The sequence below is a fragment of the Leptosomus discolor genome, chromosome 3 (genome assembly GCF_034619465.1).
Source record: "Leptosomus discolor isolate bLepDis1 chromosome 3, bLepDis1.hap2, whole genome shotgun sequence".
NCBI classification, from domain to species: domain Eukaryota; kingdom Metazoa; phylum Chordata; class Aves; order Leptosomiformes; family Leptosomidae; genus Leptosomus; species Leptosomus discolor.
The window spans coordinates 58,262,257-58,289,070 of record NC_141393.1 but is presented as its reverse complement, the minus strand read 5'-3'; the positions used below and the strand labels follow the sequence as shown (position 1 = coordinate 58,289,070).

General features: G+C 39.9%; 1 protein-coding gene across 5 annotated transcripts in view; it reads left to right on the top strand.

Moving 5' to 3' along the window:
- The window catches only part of DAB1 (DAB adaptor protein 1), a 148,781-nt gene extending 126,597 nt beyond the window's left edge, over positions 1-22,184 (top strand). For 3 of the 5 annotated variants that reach the window (XM_086463009.1, XM_086463006.1, XM_009956527.2), the window contains 7 exons: positions 3,374-3,433; positions 12,968-13,024; positions 15,922-15,984; positions 17,119-17,227; positions 19,701-20,249; positions 21,044-21,171; positions 22,101-22,184. In XM_086463009.1, the coding sequence (XP_086319135.1) occupies positions 3,374-3,433; positions 12,968-13,024; positions 15,922-15,984; positions 17,119-17,227; positions 19,701-20,249; positions 21,044-21,171; positions 22,101-22,184 (1,050 nt within the window). The remainder of the gene's footprint in view (positions 1-3,373; positions 3,434-12,967; positions 13,025-15,921; positions 15,985-17,118; positions 17,228-19,700; positions 20,250-21,043; positions 21,172-22,100) is intronic. The other 2 variants (XM_086463008.1, XM_009956526.2) reach the window with 2 other exon arrangements.
- Positions 22,185-26,814: the final 4,630 nt, after the last annotated feature.

Sequence of the window (26,814 nt, the reverse complement as noted above, 5' to 3'; positions counted from 1 at the left end):
AAGTAATGAGAAAAGGTGGGAAGCTAATAGGAAAAAATCAAAGAATAGAGTATCTGTAAGCCAAAAGAGAAAGGAGAGCAAACTTTGGTGGGCAGGGAAGAAGTAGGAACTGTGTTCTGAGGAATGGCCTAAAGAACAGGAAGAGTCTTTGGACAGTATCTTCTTTTTAAAAATGGAAAGAGAAGATGATAAGCAGATAGTGAGGTCTTGCCTCATCTCAAGGTACTGCTATTACTGGCCTGTCAGTCACCAGAGAATCATTCTAGGCTTCAGTTGACATGATGAAGGCTTCAGTATCTGAACATGATGAAGTGTTTCCTCCCACAGTGGTGCACAGAAAATACATGTCATTATATACCATATACATAGTATATATACACCATACTCTCAGTATATGTAGTCTAGCATTATCCTTCTCGGTATTTTACTACAGGCAGTACCTTGAATACAGCAAATGCTGGGTTTAGGGAGCTAGGCGACTTTTTCTGTTACCTGTTGTAATTGACAGATGCTGAACTATTGCTGACAGATGCTGAACTATCTGAACTTGCCCAGAGCCATGAGCTTCCTAGTTCCCATGGACTTCATGAGCTCTTGGCTTGCTATAAATATGGGTTCCCACAGTTCAGATCTTACATTCAGATCACTGGCAAAATTGTTTCTCTTACAAGATCCTGATGATCTCAGATCCATCCAGCTACTATTACAAATGAAATTAGAACAGTTCCTCTTTTCTTTTTCTTGTCTGGTGTTGGTTTTTGTTGTTTGAATTTTTTTTCATTTGATGCAAATTGGTGCTAGTTTCTGTTTTTTACTACAAAGCCTTTCCCATACTACACTTTGGTAAACATTCACCTGCTCAGTAACATCGTGCATCCTTACTTCAGCCTCGCCAAATCTTCTTTCTGGAGCTGCTCTGTTTTTTCAACCAAGAGTTGGTGTGCAAAGAATTCACTTCTCCCTTGGTGGAAAAGATTCCTACCTGATGAGTAACTGGAGATGGAAGACACGTGTCAAAAGGGACAATTTCTATTTCTTTTTAACATAGTAGAGGTCACAATTTTATTTTTAAGCATTCTTTCTCTGTTTGTCACCTTTCTTTGATGCATTACCCCAAAGACTGTCTGTGTCTGTCTGCTCTTACAATCTTGTCTATATAAGTTGCTTTAATGTGTTAGTTAGGCAAGGACTTGATCACTGAGTGTGTACCAATCGCTTCACCTAGCGTCAGATTTCTTAATAGCATCTCTTTTCCTGCCTGTTGTTTTAGTGAGGTGGTGGTGGGATTTTGTTAGGTGGTTTTGTATTGTTTATGTAGCAACACTGGTCTCTATGGAGAGGCAAGTTCTGCTCCATGAGGAGCTGACAATCTGAGATGGGGGTTTCTCAGTGGTGGTGCTTGTGTTGCTGGCAAGATGCAAGTACATCAAAATGGTTTGCAGCCTGTCAGAGAGAGCTGTCAGCAGCAGTAGTGCTGGTACCTCTTTGCTGATACTGCTAGTCAAAGAAAAAACAGGAGAAATCCCTTCCAGACCTCCAGTCTAAGTAGCGATGCAAAAAAGCGTGGTGCTACATGGCAAATAAAGACAGCAAGAAGACAGGTGGTATCGAGTTGGGAGAGAAGAATGTCTTTCAGAAGTTTCTCTGTCTTGGTAGTAGAAGTCAGGAGCTTTTCCCTAATGTAAGAATGAGATGGAGTGAAAATGGGGGGATTGATAGCACAGGGAAATGCTCATTCCACAATAAGCTGTGGATAGGAGTGTGCAAATTGGGATGACTTCATGGAAAAGTTGGAAGAAGGAAGAGGAGAATGGCTGAAGGGGAATCTTCCCAGAAAGAAAAGAAAAATGCACCCTGATGATAGTTTATAAATAATCTTACCACATTTGTCCTCTCTTTATGAAGACTAAGCTTTCCAGTGACTTACTAAAGAGACCATTCTTGGGTTTTGCTCTTACACTGTCACTTAAAGCTCTTTCTCTTTACAGACTATAATTTCCATAAAATTGAATTGTTCCACTGTTAGCAGTTTCACATATCTAATGTGATGGGTGGCTTCAGTGGAAATAGCCAGTAGTTTGAGAAAACCAAGGCAAGGAAGTAACTCCTGGGATAGGAATAGAAAAGATCTTTTAAAAAGCTGGTTCAGTTTCAGTTGTGCTCATGCTCTTGACAAAATTCTGCAGTGTGCACCAAGTTACAGATGCACAGTTTTCCATGTTTGAACATGGACAAGAGAATGTTTGAACAGTAGAGAGAGTTTTTGATGTATTATACAGAGTAAGAAATGATAGCACATCTCAATGAATTAATAACTGCAGCTTCCCCTAAACCAGTCCTACTGTAATATCAGAACTCTAAGATATTTATTGTCTTAGAAAACAAAAGGTAATAATTTTGTCATATCTGCAATATTATTTCTTCTATTGACCGGTGAGGTTTCATTAATGTCTGGAATATAACCTTCTTATGCTGAATGCCCTTGTTCAGTGGAAAAGTAGCGCTGGTTTACTTAGAGCATTCATGCCAGTTTAGAGCATATTTTTACCGTTCTTTTTGCTTCTGTCATTTACAATAGATGTTCAGTGCTTCTAGGAAGGAAAAGAAATAGAATCACAAATTATAAATGAGTAAACCAGCAGTCCTTAGGCAAGCAAAGCCCAGTATTACAAAGCAAATGAATTTACATGAGCAGGTTATAAATGCCCAAGGTGTAAATTATGACTGGTAACTCAACTAAAGACTCACCCAAAGATTAAGAGCATTGTTCCCTGTCCACACGAGGCTGTTGACTTCAGCTCCCTGGCTGTGTCTTCCTTAGTAAAATTGCAGCATTGCAACCAAACATCGCTTAGAGCAGCCGCAGGGCCCTGGCACTGCAGGGGTACATGTTACAACTTTACTTGACTTAGATTATTAAATGAATTGGAAGGAAGAAATCTAATGCCGTAGGCCAAACTTCTCTTTCCCTCAGGTCAGTAGCTTTACTCTGGATCTCTGCCATGGAGGAAGATGACGTTCTGACCTGATCATGACTTCCATGTACATCTTCTAACCCCCACATAAAACAAAAAACCCAACCATTTAAGTAGTAAGGAGATCCAAGTGCACCTGGACTTAATGCAGTCCAAATTAACTGAGAATGAAAATATCATTTCTGAACACTACTACGCTTTAGGATTAAAAAAAAATCCAATAGACGTTTTGTTTATTCAATATCTTCTCCATTAATGGTACTGCTTGGATGAAAAGGGAACCATGCTTGATTTCATTAGTATTAAGTGACTACGTTGTACATAAAGATCAGTTGCTGTTTCAAATTTTTCATCAAACCTGCTTGGGTGATGACCTTAGTTTTCATTTGCTGTTGCAGGTTCCTACCAGCCAAAAGAAAGAAGGTGTTTATGATGTGCCAAAAAGTCAACCTGTAAGTGTAAGTATCTTCCCTGTTTATATGCGGTAAAGAAGTTTCTTAGCTTCTGTGACTTTCATTATTGTATGTGACATTTGGTACATTCTTCGTGATGTGAATTTTATCAGTGATGTGTTATGGATTTATTGGGTTGGTTCAGTAGCCAGGATTGTAACATCACTTATATCCATCTCATTCATTACTTAAATCTCCTTTCTGTCTTTTCTGACTCATTCTTATGAAAGTCACCATTTATAAATGTGTTATCTGTGGTTAAGAGTTGACAATGAGCGTTCTGCATGTTAATGCATGAATTGTTGCTGCCTGGATTAGAAGAGTTCCTCTATTACCCAACGCCGTACAAGGTTTATCACTCTGAGTGAGCGTGGGCTGCATTTTCTCCCCTGTGTGCTCTGTCAGAGCCATACTTTATACATTGTGCTCCTTACAGCTTGGTTTAGTAGGACAGCGGGAGAGTCAAGGTCTGAGTAGCATGGAGGTTGAGAGAAGTAGCATTCAGAAAAGGTATGTCGAACATTGTGACCGCTACAGTGATTTTCTGTGGCTATAATGTCGATACATCTCAGAAGACTACCTGGTGAATACCATGTGCTGATAGGTAAAGACTTCATAAGGAACTCCAAGTCAAAAAGTGAGAATTTGCATTAGAATTACTCTTCTGTTATTTGGAAAAAAACCAACCAAACAAGTTACGTCAAAATCCAACCTAACATACACCATAAAAAAATGTTCCAGTAAACCCAACTTCTGTGGTAGCTTAGTAGGAGCTGTAGAGTTGTAGGGTAGAGATATGTGCAGTTGCCATTACTTTAAATAGCTGTGGGGAAACTCTGAAAGGAACTACATCCAGATGAAGTGTGCAAGAAGACCTCACTCAGCAAATTCCTCAGTGGCAGTATTTTTTCTCTGTGTGTTGCATTGCTTTCCTGGTTATTGTGGGCTGTAATCAGCACAAGGAGATTTCCTCCCAATATTGCTACGTACTATTTCTATAGTGCTCTAAATATGCAAGAGGCTAAGGGTCAATATAGAATGTCAACTTAATTTTTTCTGTCCTGTGCCTTGCATGGACAGTAGGCTATTTAAAAAATAAGGGTAATATGCTGTTGTATCCAAATGGCGCCATTCCCTTTCTGTGTATTAGCATTGTGAGGAGGTGAAGCATTTATCCCCAGAATGTATAAGGAATGGTAACAAGTGGTTGAGAGAAGTAGAGTGACAGATGCCTTAGCAACAAGGCATGCATTTGCTCAAGGGCAAGTTATACTGTTTAATATAAATTTGTGCTATAAACACCCCGAGAAGTTGTTCGATTGCATTGATTACACAGAAAACTAGTATTTCTGAGGATTTGTGTGAGAATGGAGAAAAATAAAAGGAAAAGGTCAGGAATCTTGGTCTACTGTAAGCATGGAAAAAATGCCTGTATTCGAGAGAGAGAGACTTCTTTCACATGAGGATGTGGTAACTTGCACAGCTCAGACTGAGCACGGAGACCAAGATGTTGAATTAAAAAGATAAATGCTGGGGAGGGGCTGGATGGGGGCCTGAATTGTGACACTTCTGTGGTTTGCACAAACAAACAATACTTGCCATAAATATTTCATGATAAGTCGCTAGGAGGAGAAAGGCATCATCGTGTTGCCTGGGAAAATCTAGTAAAATAACTCATGTTGCATAACTAATTAAGGTATTTGTAGGCACAGAATAGCTGTAGATTTCTCAATCTTTTCTCATACAGTTCAGTGTTACATTTTTCTGCTGTAGATTTCCTATGACTTTTTTATTATTCCTTCAGCGATGTTTCAAATTTACTCTAGATGTAGTCTGTAATTTAGGTTGTTGCAGTATGACTGGGTGCTCAGTACATTTGCAATCATGTCTGCAGACACTTTGGTATTAGACTGTCCTGGTAAAGAGCATGACTGTGAGATATAGAGTATATGGAACCTACTCTATAATCATCAGATATATTTAATTGGTCATCTTCATGAAGCTGGTCGCATACTTTTTTTTTTTTGCTATTTCATAGTTAAATTTAAAGCTATTAGAGCTTTTTCTCCAAAGAAATTATGTACTTTAGTTTATGAAGAAAAGGAGAAGAAAGAGGAGAGGAAGAAATAGGTAGCTGAGATTTTGTTTCAGCTTTTTATATTAGTATGTATTAAAAGAAAAAAAAAAGCAGCAATGACTCTTAAAATTAGCAATTTAATATTCCACTGCCCATCTGATTTATTGCTCACCCTTCCACATGTGAGAGACTCTGTCATTGAGACACTTGCCATAATTTTTTTTTCAATTTATAGCTGTCATTATTATATAAACCTCTAAAATTCAATCTGAGGGCAAATAATCTAGCTCATCTACCTGGTTTAAACACATAAGGACACTTTCTTTTTTAGGAGATCTTGTTTCGGTGATTTCATAATGGATGAATAAAGTGAGAGACTTTTGTAGATTCTAATAGGTTTCAGGCACCATGAATTCTCTCTCCCAACAATAAATACAACACTTAATAAAAATACAGGAAGTTTTCCTCGAGTTCAAACTGAATTGCCCGTGTTCTCTGGACAGAGATCGGTTTTTCATCTGGGGATTGTTTTCCTCTGATGTGTTCCCAGGCAAGTTATCTCTAGCCGATGCACATAAAAGTGAAGGATACTGAAGCAGTCATCTAAGTGCCCTCCACCTTTGACTCTCTGTAGCCAGTGGAGAGAAATAGCCGCTTCATGGGGAAATTCCTCCTGTCTGCCTGAGGCATCCCTCTCAGGTGGAAATAAATGTACGGCTGGACATCATTCTTTCATGGCTGCAGAGGAATTTTAAATGACTTGCAGGTATGATAACTTCTAAATAGTTAGGCTTAGGTGGGGTGAGATCTACCGTAGTGTAAAAACTAAAAGCCAGAATCCCCTTTTCAAAGACTGCTTTGAAACTGGGAAATGTAATTCATACTGATTTTCAATAAGATAGAGTTTCCTAAGACACCAGAAACATTTGGGCAAATATTTTTCTGTGCGTGTGAGATCCCATTGCGACTGAAGGTGTGAAGCATCTTCCTGGTAGTGCCCTGAAGCAGAAGTATTTGACATTGTATATGCATCAAGATGGCCAGTGTTTATAGCCAGTAACTTACACAATACTGTGCTGTTGGGTGAGGCCATTTATCAGAAGGCATCAAAGTACTTCGTAGTGTGACTCCTCATGATCTCTGATATCAAGTAATGTAAATATGGTGCAAATGAGGCAGAAAGGAATGAGCCTAGGATCTCAGAATTTGAATGTACCCACTGAATAAACTCAAATAATGAGTCATGGCTGCTTGCCAAGTCACTTCTCTGACATTGGGATGAAAAAGATTGCTTGCTCAATATAATTCCTGTATTTCCCAGTCTCTCTGCTACATCCCTTACCAGCAAATCCTACACTCCTGTAGATTTCCTCTGCTGGTGTACATCTCAGCTCCAAACACATACTTTTCATGCTGTCCAGTTTCCTCCCGGTATCTCTCCCTTCCTCTGTATCAACTCACACTTCCTGTAATCATTCCTATTTTCTCTCTGCTCCTTCCTTAGACCAGTTCTCCTATTCTGCATTCACTGACATCAAGCCAGACAAAGCAAGCAGGCTTACCCTAAAAGGCTTGTGTTAAGTGGTACACACTCCAGTTAGAAATTGTAGTTCTGTGTGTGAAATTAACTGCTCTAAAAAAGTGAAATGTTTAATGAGCTCTTTTTGTCATAATTTCCCATTGTCTCCCCATTACACGTCCACATCAAGTTCTTCCTGTCAGGGTGTTTTTAGTAATGAGTCAGACTGTAAGTACCCTTCACAGAGACTGTCAGTCACGTCACAATAAAACCATCTCTGCTTATCAAAATGTCTAAACTATATGCTTACAATTTTATGAAGGCTTTCAAACAACCATCTTACTGCTTTATAAAGATTCAAGGCATTATAGCTGATGCCTTACAATGCAGGCAGTCATTTGGCTAGTACCAACTACATGAAAAACACTAAACCAGGCTGGAATGGACAGGGAGTAATTTGGCTGCCTTAGGGATAAGGCATGGCATGAGCAGATGAAGCTGGGCTGGACCTGAGCACGCTGAGGTCTAGAAGCCATAAGGGCTGTCTGATCCTGCTGCCTGAACTAGGAAGCTGCATTTGGGAGACCACAGTTTTAATTCTGGCTGGGATTACAGTGCCATTTGCAGGTCTGATTTGTTCACGTCTTGTGCCAGAGGAAGTGTGCCTGGGATCATCTGGAAGGCATGGACAGCCCTGGGCTCCACCAGCTCACACAGAAAGTCAGTCCCTGAAGAACTGGCATACCAAAATGTCTGACAATAAAGTAGTTCAGAGCAGCTTTTCAGATAACTCTCACCATTCTCTACGAAGTGAATTCTTTCTGTGACACTTGGTCTAGAGAAGAGCTTTGTAACAGTGGCTTTTCCCTAAGTTTGCATCAGTGGCTTTACAGAAGCAACTTGCAGACATTGACTTCAGCCTCCGCAATCAGGCTTTCAGGATCAAATTTTCAAACATGAGAAGAGAGTGCTCAGACACCCAATCTCTGACCATCGGTGCTGGCAAAACTGTCCATTTTTCTTTATGTTTGCTAAGAGACACCTGTGTTCAAACGCCTCGACTTAGTTGCGCTCAATTAAGCCCTATGTACAAGGTTTAACACTGTGGTGTGGGACATGGATTTTTAACAGGCACAGCTACTTGCTGCAAAGCTTGAAAATGTATTAGTTTATTATGATAGTGTCTTGTGGCGTGAATTTCTTTGATGTTTTAGTGGGCTGTTGCTATTTTTTTGGGCAGAAGTGGATATGCTTACCAGTATCTGTAGTATAGACCTTGCACTAGTTGTTTGGGGAAGGTTTTGTGCAGCACTGGAAACACCTCTGCTCTGTGAGCTCCTCCTCTCAGCTCGCCTTTTGATTTAATACCAGTATTAACTCTGATACTACTGCTGGCTTGTGATGGAAGCATTTAGCACCATGCCAAAGGTGACATCTGAGGCCTGAAGGTGAGATGATGTTGTCACATACATGTTTTCAGTAGCGAGACTTGTGCTGTAACAGAAGGCCCTTATTATAACAGCTTTTCCACACATCAGCATTTGTTTCTGTTTGCTCTGTGGGTACCATCCATTTTGCAACCTGCATCACCTGCCCTGTGTTATATCCTCTGGGAAATCACAGTGGATGTTGCTAGGTGATCTCCAGCAATGTTGCTCACATTGCACTGTCATGTCTTAAGATACTTGTTTCTGTGGGGTTTTTTTCCCTTCCTTTGGGGTTAGAGGGGAGCCTTTGACATTGCAGGAGTGTCCTGCATTGAGTCAGGTCTGGCTAATGCAGAAGAGGCTGATCCCTTGGTGCCCTGGGGCAGGTTTGGTATGTTGGGCAGGTAGCTGACACACTCTATGAACCCACGACTTGGGGTCCAGAGAAGATATAGAGGAGGTGACCATGCGGCTGGGACCTTTGCACCAGCATCCTCTGTGCTCTGGGAAGTTTAATTATCTTGGGTGTTTCCTGGAAGCAGCATGGGTCTGGCTCTAAGCTAGAGTCACTCTTTTGGACTCTTCATTTATAAGAGTCTGTCAGAGAAAAGTGGTACTCAAAGCATTTTAAATACCATTTCCCATAAGAGTAAATTTCTAAAGTACACAGGGAATACAGAATTAAGTTCCCTTCAAATGAAGAAAAAATAAACAAATGAGTAAGCATATGTTTTGATCATATGAAGAGATCCTTAATTTAAAGGAAGCTATCGAGCAACAGTGAAGCAATTCACTCAAAGACTCCTCAATTATCTATTATGTCAATTATCCTTAACCATCCCACCTCTTTTGCTGTGCAGGATTGACTAACGGCATTTTTAACCAGCACATCTAGCACTTCCCAGTGAACAAGCAAAGGAAACTAGACAGTTGATGAATGTGATGCAGGCTACTCTGTAGCTGGGCACATCTACCAAAGTCAGTAGTTGGGGCTATTAATTCAAATAAAAATACAGAGGAGAAGAATTACCTGAAGTGCTCCTGACAAGTAAGAGTTACATGAAACTCCAAAAAGAAGCTTTAAACAGGAGGATTCCTGTGTCCCACGGGATCCTGAGCACTGGATTTGAATTCTATGTAAGTGATGAGTGCCCAAATGCATGTACTTCGGATAAAAATCAATCAGTGTAGTTTTATGGCAGCCCATATTGCTGATGTGACCTGTACCAGTTCACTGGTACCAGAATCACCAGTAGATCTGTAGGAGGCCAAAGATTGCAAAGGCGTTGACATTTTTTTCTTCACACACATATTCTTCAGTGTTTTCTTTTTAATTAGGAACTAATTGAGCAATTCTTTGCTGAGTTATCATGCTACTTCATTAATCCAACAGTAGTTTTATAGGAAAACAATATGTCTGTTGGATGTTTTCAGTGTGTTTCAACCTACTAGATGTGGTTTGACTGATGATTGGTTTAGCCACAATTCTGACATGCTCCTTTGTTATAGTTCTAATTGTTTTTTAGAATTAATTGTAGTTAATTAGCAAGCTACTTGAAGCTCACAGAGCTCATAGTAATATCAATATTTTTTGTATATAATTGTGCAAATAACTGGAGCTTTGCTTAACTAAAATAACGATTCAAACAATCAGAAAAAATATTTGACTTAACCAAAATATTTCCATTTTCAACTAAAATAAGAATAAAAGTCATTAGTTTGACTAAGTGTTTCACTTGTCATTAGACTTCCAGTGTGAAACACATGTTAGAAAAAGGGAACTGGAAATGCAGAGAGGCAGCTCGGTTGGGTGATCCCTCTTTTGTCTACTGGGCTGAGTGATACAGCACTTGGCCTTAATGGAGGAAACCAAGTTTAAATCCCTCTGCTATCGTAAAAGATTTGAATAGCTAATACCCAGCTCAAAGGTTAATTACGAATTGCTGGTTATTTGCTATATTTAGTATCCTTCATACTCATTTTGCTTGCTGAGCTCTGTATCAGAGTACAAGTCAATTACTGTGTATTTTTTTCATGCTTTTTAAGCACCATCGTTGCTTCATTCTCTGAGATTTCAGAACCATGTTTTGTAAGATGCTACTTTTATCTTCTTGTTTGCAAAAGTATTGCTCATGATACAAGTTGGTGTAAATCTACCCTTGCTGTTCGTAAAATCAGACTGAGTAATGGAAGTTGAATATTCTGGCTTGTTATGTCTGTAGGAGTGAAAGAAGTAAGGTGCTTCACACTCCTATGAGTGCAAGAGGCCTGTCTTACATTTCCCTTTTAACATCTGAACTTTTGAATTGCTTAGAATAGATATTTTTTCAGAGAACTTGGCGATCAGAGGGAATACTGTAGTGGAGTGACTTGGTTTTGGTTCAGGTTTATAAAAGCTGCAGTTTATTTATCTTTTATCATTGCTTCTGTGCTCTTGGATAATATGTTTTTCTTTAGTGAATAGCGAAAAGTGTCACAAGGAATTTCATTACTGGCTGGAGTGGTTTAAAAAGCTTGCTGCTGCTTTAAGAAGCCAGATTTACATATTTCATGTTTAAAAGATTTACAATATGTCTCACATGCCTGTATAGAAAGATGGAGCTTTCATTATAGGTTTTATGTCACCGCAATACAAGGATTAATACTCTTTCTCCCGCCTTGGTCTGCGCAGCTGGTCACAAGTGACTGGTGTGTTCCTGGTTGACTAAGCTGTAGGGGTGTTTTCATAGTCAAGGAGATGCATTTTTGAGTAATTAAAGCAAGCTTTTACATCCCTCTGTGGAGAAATCCAAAGATAGCAATCCTAGAGAAAGATCAAGGACTGGAGCCTCTTTCCAGGCTTCTGGTTGTTTTCTGTCATGCAGTGGGGAAGGAGAGAAAGGATTGTTGACTTTAATTGCAAAGGTTAATAAGCACTTTGTATCAAAAAGCCAAACCAGAGGAAGGCTCAAAGGGCCAAATTCTGCCCTCAGTGGCCACGTTGCAGCCTTGGCACGGTTGCTGTTTCAGGCTGTTCCATGCTTCAACAGACAGGGATATTTCATCCTTAGGAAGTGTCTCCTCACCAGTGTGTGATGCAGAACACGAGCTAATGGAAGATGCAGCTCCAGTGCTACATGGTAATTGGGCACTTGGGGATGTGCCGTGACATGTTGGGCAAATGTTTTCTGCAAGGTCCCACTGTAGCACAGGTGGGAATTTCTAATGGTCCGTTGAACGCCGTGCACATGTTTCCTCTGTGCTGAGACATGGTTATTTCTCAGCTGGTTTCACTGAGCAATCTGTGTGGTTGGGGGCAGGATCCGCTTCAGAGCGATGCAACCTGCGTCGCTGGATGCTGGAGGATGGGGGGGTTCAACAAGGGGGCTGTCAGAACAAAAAGTGATCAACTGCTGGCCAAAACTGGGCCCTCCTGAAGGTGTAAACCCTTCTGGTTTCATTTTAAGAATATTTTCAAGGTCTGTGGAGTTCTTTGAATACGTGGACACAACTTTTTTCACACTTTACTTACCTGAGGCTGGGGGAACACGCTGTCAGCTCCAAGAAGGTGCAGGACTGGATCCTTTCCTTGTGCATGGTGGCATTTTCCTCCTTTAGCTTTGCCTTTTGCACATTTTTTTGTTTGTTTGTTTGTTTGTTTCTTTAGGTCTGTGGTGAGGTGAGGAGGGGAAAAAAGCATTCTAGGCTATTTCTGAACTAATTTATTTTAAGATGGTGTGGGATTACTGGCTGGTAACTTGTATGGAGCTTCTCAGTCATCTAAGATTTGATATTTCGATAGCTTGCCATTATGTTTGTTTTTTAAGAAATACAGTCTCCAACACTACGATTAATGTTATCTGAAATTTAGCATTCTGAGGACACTGAAGTGATAATTCGTGTTAAGTATGTAGATGGATATAGATATGTATGCATGTGTGAGCAGCATACTCTCCATATTTACACACACACACGAACTATGGACTTAAATATAATTTGAATTGACTTATGTATGTACTTTTTTAAATTACTATAGAAAGAAAATATTTATCTTAAATGTGTTTACATTGACGTTACATTTCTCCTAGTTAAAAGGAAGCTGTGTTTTTCTGTATATACTTGCTTTTAGAGGTTTTGTTGTCCGAAACTTTTTTTTATTTCCCTGGGGATGTTAAATCCTTCCTTTCACCAAGCTAGTGAAAAGTTCTATTAATGTAAGCAGGATCAGAGCTCACCAGGTATGCTTATTGCTGAATTAAGAAATCCTGGGAAAATAGTTACGATGCAAGCGGTAAAATTGCCTTATACACCAGAAGGTGAGATTTAGCACAGAGAAAGTGTATGTTTGCCCCTCATCCCAGCAGCATTCAAGCTCACTCTTTTCACCATGTGATTTCATATCTGTGCTCGGTGCAAGATGGAAAGGGTTTTCATTTCGAAACTGAAGTCAATAATTATGGAGGTTATCATTTTCATGCTCAGAAATTCATGTCATTTTCATAAATCATTCATTTCATTTCATAAATCATGCTTTACAGCTGCAGAATGGAAACTTATTGCTGGACATTGATGAAAATCTTGTTTCAGTCACTCAGGTAAGGTTGTGACACTAAAAATGTTTTAAGGAAATATAGATGAAATCATCTATAGGAATAGTGCAATTTGAAAATGTTCAGCTTGGGATTAACTTCACTGGAATGTAGCTAATATCAGTTGTGAATAATTTAAAAAAGTGGAATGGGTGAAATCAGTTCTGTAGTGACAGTGAAATCACAAAAATAAAAGACAACTGTTTGGTGTCCAGAATCTCTTATGCTGCAAGTGGATAAAACTATGTCTGTGGCAGAGAAGATGCATTCGTTATTCAGGCTGAGAATTGGGTTGTAGAAAAAAGCTAGATCCAGAATCCAGATCTGAACCATTTGTGACTTTAAAATCCCACCTCCAAGTGTTGCTATTCAAAGCCGTCTCTAGCAAGTAAATGAGGAAGTTGTGTTCCCACTAAATTTCTGTTTACAGTCTCTGATGTAGTTCTGTAGCTCCTGTTGCATATAAGCTTCCTATTCTGTGAGAAATAATTCCCCTGTAAATATATTCCTTTTTCTTGGGGAATATTGTGGATGAGGGTTTAATACAACAAATAGTGAAGTCTGATTCCCTATCACTCTCTCCAGCTGCCTGTTTAGAAATCCATCCACCGAGTTTCTCTTAAAAGCTTTAACAGAATTGTATCTGTGAAGAGTTTCCAAAGATCCATCACCTTGAAGCACTCCGAAAAGTTTTATTATTCCCATTTTACAGGGGTATTGAGGCACAGAGATCTGAGTTGACAGGTTTCAAACATACCATATAATCCCGAGTTCAAAAGTATGCTCACTGTCAATTTTCAGTGTTGATATGAAACATATATTTTTTTTCCACACAAAATGTATGACTCTACAGACACTTCCTCATAGTCTGTGTAACCATGTGTGCCCTGCCCTTTCACATCCCCGCTGGCATGCTCTCTTGCTTCCTCATGTGGGATGGAAACACTAGGGGAGCCTTTGGTTGTGGATTCCTTGAAAGGACAAGCTGTTTCTTAGCAAGCCAGAGAGGAGAAAACAGCGAAAAGCTGACCAGTGATGCAGGAAAAGGGCAGATTTAGGTGTGGTGCTGAACAAGCAATTTGGAGAGATGAGAAGAAAGTAGCTTTTTCAGTGATTCAGTGTCACCTGGCATCTCTTGAGTCAGTAGTGCCTGCAGGAGGAGGCTTGAAGTAATTTTCAAATGAGTGCTGCTGTTGTCATTGTTCCAACTTTTCTGGGCATTTTAACAATGCTTGCCTAATGTGTTTGCACACACCACAGAAGTGACTTATGGGCATTTTTTTGCAGAAGTTACTTCTAGCAATATTTTAGTAATGTACAGAAGAATCAGTGTACCCTGAAGAAAATGTGGGTTTTCTTCTTTCTTCCTTCTTCCATTTCCACGCAGATACTTAGAGGGATATATAAGCCCATAAGAAGAAAATATATTGTCATAGCACTAAAGAAATGTTATCTATTTAATATAAGACATGATGTGTGGAAATATGAACTAATTGATCCCTAGGTACATTGTTAGATAGAAAGCTGAGAATCATCCAAGTTGCTAGACAAATTCCAGGTCTCAGTGATTGTAGCATTGCTTTTGTATGTGGGAATAGAGATCGCATTGCAAAAATGTATAAAGCTTTGAAATTACTGTGTTTTGAATGACAGTCTTATTTCTTAAAGGATCATTTATAATAGAAGGTTGAGGGTAGGGAAAAATCATAGGGTGATCTTTTTCCTTTAGTAGGTTGTAAAGGCTTACCAGCCAGTGTGGTTAATGTCCAAAGGACTAAATCCTGCCTTTACAGATCAACACTCAACTGAATTTCAAACCTATGTATGTACAGGAGACTGCCAGGTTTACGTGCCTGAGCTGGGGAGGAGATTCAATGAACTGAATTAAGATTTGCATTAAATTTCATTCATAATGAGAATTGCGGCTTCCCACATGTGTGGGTGTGATTGAGTATGATACAGTGAAGAAGGAAAGCCAGTAAACAGAAGAAAGATAGTGGAGGAGTAGTTCTTGAGTTCCCAACAAAGCTTTCCAGAGTAGCCACCCTGATAAGGGTGGTGGATGGGTTTTAGGTTTCCTGCAGAGCTATAAGGGATCTGCGCTTTACCATCCCTGGACTCCAGCTGAACTGATTTGCAGATGCAGATGGGTGGAAGAGAGCAATTTTACTCCAGAACATGTGAAGGAGCTTTGATTATGCAACCACTCAAGGTGATCCTTATTATGAAAGTGCTTTTTCTCTTCTGGTCCAGTTGGGTGAGACCTGTATGGGTGACCTATTTTGAGATAAAACTGAAGGAGACTCTGAGAAAACATCTCTAGCATGAGTTAAATGTAGAGCTACAAACTTAGTATAACCCAGTTGTGCATCCTTCTTCAAGTCCACTTATCCAGGTCACACCTGTCCCATGGGCAAGGGGAAATGAGGCAGCACTTTAAGAGCCCTTCCCTTCTGTATTCTTCTGTCACTTCCACAGTCTGCTGCCGTGTTTTAAGACCTTGAAAAGGGAATTTAGAAAAGGAGCCAGGGAAAGGACTGGCCATAAATCATGCTTGATGCTCACTGATGTTAAAGGCAGAACAGTAATGCATCCAGTCGCATTCTGGATAGTTTTTTCACGCTTTATTCATTCTTTATGGTGGAGAATTCCCTACAGAATAATTTTATAGGATCGGCTGCTGGCTATTTGGATCCATCAGCAATATCAGAATCCCACAGCTTGAACCCATGTACTTCCTCCATATGGGACTTGACATTTGAAGCCTACATGGCTTTTGGGAGATTTGTATTGCTAGCTGTTACTAGTTAACTTTAAAAGTTGTTACTAGTTAACTCACAGCTTCTTCACCTCAAAAGTTAAATGGAAATGTTGTTGTTTGTTTTTTTCTTTTCTCTTTACAGGCTGTTACCCAACTAGAGCTTTTCGGGGACATGTCCACTCCTCCTGATGTAACCTCTCCCCCAGTAAGTACTCAGGGAAAATGAAATGTGCATTTTTCTGCATGCTATTTTCAGCACATTTACAATTCAGGTCATCAGCCGTTCCAGTAGGGAAGATTTCAAAGTAGTTTTTATGTTGCAAGAAAATAGAAGTGAAGCAAATTGAATGTGGAGTCACTGCTTCATGATGATGTGCAAAAATATCTTCAATTTTTGTTTTTCTGATATAGAGCTAGGTGTCACATAAGATATAACCTGAGCTGCAGATATCCTTCCCAGGTGTTTATCAGAGGTGCATGCTTCGCTGCACTCTGTCTCTCCACTGCACTGCAGGAAGATCCAGTTACAGCCTTATATATCACGTCTCTTCAGTTTCACCAAACACATATCCCAGAACTGCTGTTATAGGAAGGAAAACAAAACAGTAAAGAGAGAAAGGGCTGAATGTGTTTTGAAGGCAAAGAAAATTTTCTCAACATGGTTTTCTGCATCATAAAATGAAAACACAATAATTTCCTTTAAAGTTTTTGAGTGTTACATTGAGCTGTAGGGGAGCACTGGGAAAACGAAGGTGCTGTGAAGTCAGGAGCCTCAGATCTCCAAGGTATTGTGGAGCGTATCTGGGACTAGATCTTCAAAGTCCTGTCTCCTCATCCTTAGCTTGCTCAATTGGATTTGGTTTCTCCTTTAATGTAGACCTATGGTGTTCTGGTCCTGTTGCTTAATTGGAAGCAATATTTATTCACTTTTCCATAAATTCTGCAGATACCTCATTTGCCTTTACTGATTTTTACGTTAGTGCCTTGGTCACTGCCTCTACTGGTTGTCACCTAACACCTAGAATCACAAGTCTGTATGTTCTGGAGAAAGAAATTATGTCAATATTTTGCATATGATGTATTCCAGGCAAATTTTATTTTTATTTTTTCCTCTGGTACAAATTTTCTCATTTTCTTTCTTTTTCTCCTGTCTCCAGCAAATTCTAATGCTCTTATTTCTATTGCTTCTTTCCCTCTACGTCTTTGCATTCCTTTTTCTTTCTCTTTCTTTCTTCCAAACCTGTATTCTTAGAGTTACAGATGATGTGACAGCAAAGTATGTGCTGCAGAAGCTGCAGATGATCTATCCTCATTGCATTTTATTCCTGTCTTCTTGCAGACTCCTGCTACTCCAGGTGATGCCTTTATCCCATCTTCATCCCAGTCACTTCCTGCTAGTACAGACATGTTTGGTTCTGTACCTTTCAGCACTGCTGCCGTACCCTCAGGTAAGAAATCTACTGGAAATATAGTCTTGACTCAAATTTGGGGATCAGTGCTCAACTCTGGTTTACATTTCAGTACTCAGGGCGTTAAATTAGTGCAGTGGAAGTGGGGAAGGATTTTGAGGACAGTGCTGCAGGGCAAGACAAAACAAGTCTTTAACAAGCAGGGGGTATATTAGTTTGAGTTTACCCACATTTTCCAAAACAAAAGCCAAAAAAGTCGCTGTGAGTTCAACCATAGTTCAGCCATCTGGATAACACGTATTCTAGGTACGGTACCAAGAGAGAAAAAAGCGTTTAGTTTAGCTTTGCTTTTTTAGCGGTAGCAATGAATATCCTGTGCTGTCTCCTGTAAGTAGAGAATGAGACATGGAGAATTTGATTGCATTTCAAAGGTATTCCTCTTAGTCAAATCCTGATATTTCCTGTAGACTTTAATGTGTTTCTCAAACTGCTCAAAATTCAAAAGCTGTGTAACATTCTGCACAGACACGCAAGGCATGTAGTTTTGACTGCTGATGTCTCCCTGGGATACTCCGAGCACAGCACTGCAAGAGCAGCGCTCTCAGCTCCACTTACAAGAAAAGAAGGAGGAGGAGCGCCTTGAATCATTCAACAGTGATTTTCTAATTGGTTAACAACTCCTGTGATGGGATGCGTTGTAGCATCAGATTAGCCACTGCATCTCAGAAAGGTTTCACTGATGCTGAAGTGTTTGGGAATAATGTCAGATGAAAATCCTCGCTGCTTGGATGAGGTTACAGTGGGGGCAAGATAAAAAGACATCTGGAGAATCCATCATAGCCATATATTGAAATAGATATGTATCTGAGTTATTGTTCCTTTGATCAGTCATTAATTTGGTCTTTCAAAATTCAGTTTCTATTTTTTACTCTATTTTATTTTGGGCTTTTCCCTTTACAATTTTGCAATCACCCTTAGTTTTAGCATTACAAAACAGCCTAGAAATGAAGCAAAGAGGAAAAGGTACAGCAGGACTCAGAAAAACGCTCAGGTTAGAATTTTAAAGCTGTGGTAAAAGTGAAAGAGAGGTTGCATATTGTAAAGTATTAGCAGTAGATCATTAATTTAAATGTGAAACAGCGTATCTGTAAAATGTAATACTTCTGTCAGTGGAACATAATTGTATTATGTGGTTTAATTTGTAGCAGTTTTTACAGTAGTTCTAGTTTCAGGGTTTTTTTTTTTTTCATTGTAAATAACAAAGCACCTGATCATATGATTCCTACACAGTCAAACTCTTGGTCACTTGAAAAGAGGCTTCAGGTCTGACAGGAAGCAATTATAATTTTATTTTTAGTCTTTTATTTCCTCCCCAACTGGAGGAGGCTTATGCTAGCATACCACCTGAAGCAGTTTGTTGTTATTAGAGATGTAGTACAGCAGAAGCTTAGGATCTTTTTGATGTTCTCAAGTAACTGGGTAAATAACACAATGTGTGGGGTTTTTAAGGTGAATTCATCTGGGCTCTGTCTTTTTATTATGCAATTGGAGACACTTGCTTTGCTCTTCAAAGTCCCAACGGTTTGAACTGTAACTGTGTCAGAAGAGATGGCACAGAGTCCGTCTCTTGCAAGAAGGTCGCACTGTTATTAGAGAGCCCTTGAGCTGTCATCCAACATATATAAAAGTGCTTCTCTGTAACTTAGAGTCAGTTTTGTAGCTGTGCCATTGTCAGGAGTTGGCTGGTGTTGGTGGGCCACTGTCCCCAGAAAAGAATAAAAGTGAAAAGAATAAGGAACTGTGGCAAAGCTGCGCAGAGGGGAGTGAGTCCTGGGCGTCCTCTTCCTTCCCTCTGCTTGCTCTGGCTGCTCATTTTTCAGCAGTGTATGGGCTGCTCTGAAAAGATGAACTCCATCCCAACCTGACTCAGTGCATGATGCTCAGTCCCAGAGATCTTTGCTCAGAGAGGAGCAGGACAGGCAGATGTGAAAGGCAGAGGATGGGGTGGTCAGGGTAGCAAGAGCCTGCAAAACTCAGCGGTGAGGAGCAGGGTTGTGCTGCAAGGGGGCAAGTTTAGGAAATGTTTTGGGAGTTGCTGTGGTTCTGGTAAGTGGTTGATTCAACCAAACAGATCCTGGCTGTGCTTTGACAGAGCACCAGGGAAGGGAGCTGCTAGATCCATGCACACAGGTTTTCACAGACCCATGGGGGTGCACACTGAGGAAGAAGAGAAGAGTGTTTTTGTTCAGATGAAGGGAAGAATTATTGCCAATATCCACCGACCTGTGTGTTTGTATACATGTATTTGTTCAGTGATGTGAATTCAGCTATGTCTTTCAGTTTTCCTTTTGAGTGTTCTGAAGCTCTGGCATCACTAATGTAGCCTGCATGTTTCTGATTTTTTTGTGAAGATTTTTTTGCATTCTTTTGACAGTATTGTTAAAATCTTTCTTTTTTTTTTTTTTTTTTTTTTTTTTTTTCCCCCCTCCCCTGCTCTCTTTATTCTCTGAAGGTTATGTTGCCATGGGAGCTGTTCTGCCCTCATTCTGGGGACAGCAACCACTTGTTCAACAGCAGTTGGCCATGGGTGCTCAGCCTCCAGTTGCTCAGGTGATGCAGGGAGGACAGCCGATAGCGTGGGGCCAACCCGGTATTTTTCCTCCTACTCAGCAGCCGTGGCCATCTGTAGCTGGTCAGTTCCAACCAACTGCCTTCATGCCAACACAAACTGTTTTGCCTTTACAAGCAGCCATGTTTCAAGGTACCATTGCTCCTATAGCTACTGTTCCACCCACAAGTGATTCCAACAGATCGAGTCCACAGACAGACAGGCCCAGACAGAAAATGGGAAAAGAAATGTTTAAAGATTTCCAGATGGCTCAGCCTCCACCAGTGCCATCAAGAAAACCAGATCAGCCTTCCCTCAGTTGTACCTCAGAGGCCTTCTCAAGTTACTTTAACAAAGTTGGGATGGCACAGGAAGCAGATGATTGTGATGACTTTGACATCTCTCAGTTAAATTTGACTCCTGTGACTTCCACGACACCATCTACAAATTCACGTGAGTATTCTTACACTTTCAGCCGTACCTCTCCTCAGACGTGACTGCTCCTCAAAGCATTTATTTCTTTCTTTCATACAGCAAATTGTAACACAGATATGGACTGAGAACCTTCATGCATGGTCTATCTTATTAAATGTGTTCCAGCCATAAAGAAAAGTATCAGAGAGGAATTTCAGAGACCATTGAAATCAACAGCTCTGATAGCTACAGTCTGAAATTTAATTTCTAAGACGACAGTAATATGACATTCAACCTTACAAATGGTTTCACATATGTCCCATTCAAGCCATACTTTGCAGAAATTAGGGGATGGGTATTTATTTTAATAGCTTGATGTATTGGACATGTGGGGGAATTCATTGAGAAGCTATAAAATAAGCTTATCGTGTTCATAGCATGGAGATGGGGGATTTTGCAGATTGCTGAAAAGAGGAATTCATGAGGCACAAATTTACCAGGGGCCAGCCGGAGACCTTCTGTTTTGCTTACCTGCCACAGGGCAGGCAACTCATGCATTCTTAATGTAATGTAGTAGCGTCACCTTGGTTCCTAAAGACATACACGAGATGCAGCCAACTTAATTTGGAAACTGCTGAATGAAATCAAATAGATGGAATTCATAATGACTACTGTGTTCAAATATACCTCTTAACAGCTCCTTGTCAGAAAATAATTTTCAGGGGTAATAAAAGTTGAGGGCTCTAAAGCATGAGCAAATTTTGTGCTGCTGTGTCTTTCTGAACAAATTAACAGATACACATTCTGTTGCTGTTACCTTAATCTTTGTTTAGCTCCAACCCCTGCACCCAGACAGAGTTCTCCATCAAAATCATCAGCATCTCATACCAGTGATCCTGCTGCAGATGACCTCTTTGAAGAGGGGTTTGAAAGCCCAAGCAAAAGTGAGGAGCAAGAGGCTGTGAGTAGCACCAAGGTTTCTAAATACTGATTAGCTCTTTTTAGCTAGAAAAGAAATAAGTTATTTAAATGTTGTTCGGTAGAGACAGAAGGAACTGTTCTCATACAACTGGGTGGTATTTAAGGGGGAGCTGCAGACAGAATTAACTTCGTGCTTTGGTTTTGATAGCTAAGAGCACGACATTTCTGTTGATATACACTAATATTGCATACAAGGAACCAAACTCAGAGTTCATGTGTGAGGTTATATATGTTAGTCGTATCTGGTCTCCCTTTTAGCATATCAGCATTCATTTTTTGGTGGTAAGGAAGTCCAAGGTAAAACAATGTACATGCTGAGGCTGCAGAGAGAGATGTGAGAGTTTGTGTGTTAAAAGATGATGGTTGATGTTGTCCTGCACATTCTTGCATCCCGGTTGCTTGCCTAGTTACATTCCTCAGTGTTCTGGCCCTCAGTATGTGATTTCTTTGCCTTAGACTCAGTGAACCAAAGCAAGAAATGTTATCCAAGCAATTACTTTAAATCACAAAGTGTCTTAGGCAGATAAGAGCACAAGTGAGCCAAAGGTGAAAGGGAGTCTGTACAAAAAAAGGACCCAAAGTTACAAAATAACACAAGCTTGGATTTTTTCTGATTCACATCGTTTCACTGGCTTTTAGGGCCTTTTGCAGTTCTGGTTTGTCTGACCCAGTACCTTCTGAAGTCTGTGGCAGCTCCTGCATGGGCTCCAGCAGGTACTGGTGAGGTCCTTTCCTGCGTGCATCAGCTACGGGAAACCATTATGGCTTTTGAGATCATATCAGTGGTGAGGTCTCACTTTCTGGTTTTCATGAGATGTACTTGTTATGCCCACAGCATGAAAATAACCTCGTGTTGACTTTTCACTTTCTATTGTTGAGAAAAAAAGGTGTTATGTTCTTGTATTCTAGCCTGATGGGTCTCAGGCCTCATCCAACAGTGATCCATTTGGTGAGCCAACTGGTGATACTATAAGTCCACAGGTCGGTAGCTAGATAGCGCAGGTTGGGGTAGGTATCTGTCCTTTTTTTCTCTACATCTTGAGGTGCTCACTTATTCTTCCACCAGTGCCTACCATTGCTTTCATGGATGCATGGTTTATTTTTCCTTTCCATCTCTTCTGTTTTTCCTCTCCATTATCCACAGTGTATTCCTCATGCTCAGTGGTTTGCATGGCTTTTGCCATTCACTAGTGTTGCAGCTTATGCAAATATGTGTGTTTCAGCTGCCTGCATGCTTTAAAGAAATGTAGACTTATTTTACTTTGTGTTCAAATTCTAAGGGGGAGTAGGGAAACTGAGCCATTACTAACAATGTATTAGGCAGAACTTTTTTTTTTTTTTTTAATCAAATCCACTCTGGTCTTTAGTCAGATGTAACATATTAAATGGAATAAGACATCTTACCCATAGACATAACAAACATTAAATAAAATTATGTAATAACACATGAACACCTCTGTCCTAGATCAATGTGATAATCACTAGAAGAAGCACGTTTATTATCCGCATGTAAAAAATATTGAAATGGGTTTGTGTATTATCTCCAACTGCAAATTAAAAACATCTGAAAATTATGATTATTCATATTACCATTGGTATACTGATGTTTTAAAAATTATTCATCAAATGTAAGTCATTTCAATCCAGACAGACGGGGAAGATGATCTTTTCGTCTTTTGTGTTACAGAACACATTAGAAAATGTGGCTGCCGGTGAATGTTCTGTGATTTGTTTCAATACAGTATATATGTTTTACCAAAAAGACAGTAAAGCTACAAAGTTTTATGAGTGCTGAGCCTTGTTATTCCATCCAAATACTCTCTAGTGTTACTATTTGAAGGATACGTTTCATTATCTTCTCCCTGTCTGCCATTCATGTTTTGTATTACCCGAATACGTGATCTGATACAGCTTCTGCGCTTCAGCACAGAGCTTCTGGAGCAAATCCATGATGATAGTAGAACACTTTTGGTTTTTGTACAGAAATTGCACTGTGTTTACCCGTGACTTATCCACCCTGAGCTGAAGTAATTTGGTTTCAACTCTAAATTAACAGTTTCATTAGAGGTCAGTTTACTTTGTACATTAAATATGGTTAAAAAAATCTTACAGTAACTTAGCTTTGATCCTCTTGGGAGTACTAAGATTATTTCTTAATAATACGTGGTGCTGTGAGAAGGCATCTCCCCCTTCTTTAGCTTGACCAACGAAATGATCAGCTCGTGGTGGCTGAAGCAAAAGTAGCGTTAAGCTTTGTGTCTGTTGAGTCTAAAAATGACAGTGTAAGGATAAAGTCAAGCTGCGATGAGCTGCTCTAGCAAGAGCATCTGTGGGTTACTGTACTCCAGCAAGAACTGCTTCTGCAGATGGATGGTGTCACATAGTAATTTGACTTTGCCTTTGCCTGACCTCAGCCAGCACTGGCATAGCCAGCTATCCCAGCTTCAGACCATTTCAAGAATTCTTTCCTAGATCAAGAAAGATTGGACCTTTATCTGAGTCCCACACTCTGCAAACCCATACACATTTGTTTATTGCGGTTTATACGAGTCAGGGTAATTCTGAAATTCATCATAGGGAGAATAATGATAAAATCTCTTCCTAATTTTCTGACTGTCACAAAGATAGTTAGCATCATCATTTGTAAACTAGCATCACACACATTTACCTACCAGGAGTTTTGAATATAACTTGAAACAGTAGTTTAAGTCTGTTAATGCATATTACTGTATAAGGCAGTCAAGTGAGGGACTCCTTTTGTTCTGCTTTTATGTAACGCTTAGTAAAATACGTTCTTTTACCTGTCAAGGGTCTCTGGGAGCTACAAGAACAGTATATTACCAGTGATTCAATATGTTTTTTTCTATATTTTTTGTTAATCCTTGTGGAATCTAGTATCAAATATGTATAATTCTCAGAAATATATTCTGGGAAGTGTTAAATAATGTTAGATTATCGTATTACAGTAATTCCTAAAAGCTGTAGGCAGGAACAGAAAGCTGAACAAAAAGAAAACCTCTATCCAGTGAAGTTACACTAATATCATTGTGCCTCTGTGCAGTGCCATTCAGCAGCAGTCTGTAGGAAATCCACTTGCTAAAACCAGCCCATCTAATTCTGAAGCCTGGTATCGTCAGAGCAACGGAAAGTCTAATCTCCATGGAAAATTACCAATTCAGGACTTACTACTGTGTTGTGTATTGAGCTCTGCATTTGGAGAGAAACTTAATGGGGAGAAACATGTAGTACAAAAGAATCACAGTCTACATAAAAGCCACTTTTGTGTGTTAGATGGGAGATTACTTTGCTCTTTAGAACATGGTTCTTCACACCAAGAACAGCACAGTATACAACTCAGATGAATGGACCTCTCAGGAGCATGGCATAGTATTGTGTTCAGAAATTTCAAATATATCTGTTCCCAGCATCTCTATGAAATCAGCTATGCCTGTACAATATCTGTACTTATCTTGATGTATTCAGACTATTCACCTGCCTAGCATTTTGTACCCTGATCTTTCAAGGTACCCTAGCAATTTGGTTTCTTGATTCCTTCTGCTACTGCATATTTTCATTTAGAAATAATTCAGCATCTTTCAGTTACTATCTTCAGTTCTCCATTTTTCCTCTCTTCCTTTTGCGATCTTCAACTTAAGCTCTCAAAATCCTCATCCTACCAGTAGCTGTTCTTATAAGTCGCTCTTCTACAAATAGCTCTGGGTTCTTAGTAGGTAAATATGACATTTTGTATCTATGTTACGTTTTTGTCCTTTATGGTTGGAGATAAGCAACAGACAGACCTGACTTTCACAGGTGGAATAAAATTAACTCTTTGCAGAGCTGTTCATAGCAAGATTTGTATTTGGTTGTTTCCCTTTGTTCATGAGCAGCATTGAGGATGGATGATGATTTTCCAGAAGGGGTAAGGAGAACACTGAATAGGACGACTGCTATCTTCAGCTGACTTATGTTTAATCCCTACTGCTGTCTTTAGATTGTGTGTGGGATAACTATGGTGAAAGGAGAGAGAGGGAAAGAACTGTATTTTGCTGTGATTCTACCTAATGTGTTAAACATTTGTTATTATTGGCATTTTGGATTAAAGCAACAAGTTTGAACAGAGGAGTTTTCACCTGGTCATCCTCTTTGCATCCGTGCCCTCAATCAGCCTGAATTACAGGGTGCTAGGTGCAGACCCTGATGGTGTGGATATTTCTGTCCTTGGTGGTATTTCAGCCTCAGACACTGACTGAGCTTCAGCAATGTGTCTAGCACACTGTGACACTATGAAGCCCTGAAGCTATACAATTGAAAGCTTAGCAAAGACTATAGAAAGGGGAGCCTTCAGACATGATGAGAAAAGGGAAGGAGCAGAACAAACTTTGACTCACTGATGCCAGGCTTCTTTGGATACCTGTGGTTATGTTGGCCACCATCTCCTAACAAAGCATCCTGATTGTAGAAAGAATAAATTTGGTGTGAATACTGGGACTGGATATCACAAACATAGTCTAAACTCCATATCAACCAGATGAACTGGTTCTTGAAGGCAAATAGCAACAGGGTGAAAATTCTGAAAGAGAATAAGGGAATATTTGATACCACAATCATTGCAATAAAAGTAATTTTAAGTGCTAAAACAAATGCAGCTTTATTGGTATGCTGCCCAGTTCAAGACATGCACCGGCAGTCGTTTGTGAGAGATTCTCAGAAGACGTTCAAAACATTTATGGCTAGAGTGTATCTTCCTGAAAAAGTTGTTCAATTGTTCTGTGCAATGTGTGGAGACAATTATAAGCCCTCAAAATAGTCACACCATTCATGATGCTATCAGCACTGTCAGGAGAGCAACAGTTCATAGAATATTTGTCTATCAGCTTTTGGTGGTAGTTCAGTGGCCCACCGCCATCGTCCGTCTTTGAGCAAGTGCCATTCTTAATGATAAATGTTCCTAATAATCTTAGTCAGCTTCAGGATGGACTGCTGTGACTCTTTATTTGGGCTCTTATTAGGAAGTTGAAAGAATATAGCCACTTATGGACAAAGCATTGGCTTATCTGGGAGCTTAGTGAGCCTCAGGAGGGCATATTAAGCTGATTCTGCATCCTCCTCTTCCTTCTGCCCCCTTTCTATTGCACTAGCACTCTGAATGGGCTCAAAATATCAAAGGCTATATTTGCAGGATCTGTTACTATCATTCATCTGGCTCAATAGGAAATGAATAGAGTCCAAAGAGAAATTCATAATGATTATAGGTGACCTATTGTTACTGTAGGCTCTAGAGCGATCATTCTCGGACTAAAGACACCACACCGAGCAGGGCTGTGAACCTGAGAGAGAAGTAATATATAGTAGTATTGTGTGTTTGGAAAGGGATCACGATTTAGGAAGTACTACTTCATTCCAGAGAAATCCTAAAATTGTCATTTCGGGCCTCATGCTTGTTTGTTCATGATCGTGTTTGCTAGGGAATCTGAAGGGATGAGACCAGAGAAGTTCAGGCTGCTCTGTGAACAGAGGCATCCTACAGATTTGCCTTCATCTCTGCTGCTACAATCCCCTTCAGCTATCCATTTTAATGTGACCAGCTCGTACACGGGTTTCTCACTTCTTGCAGTGTCTC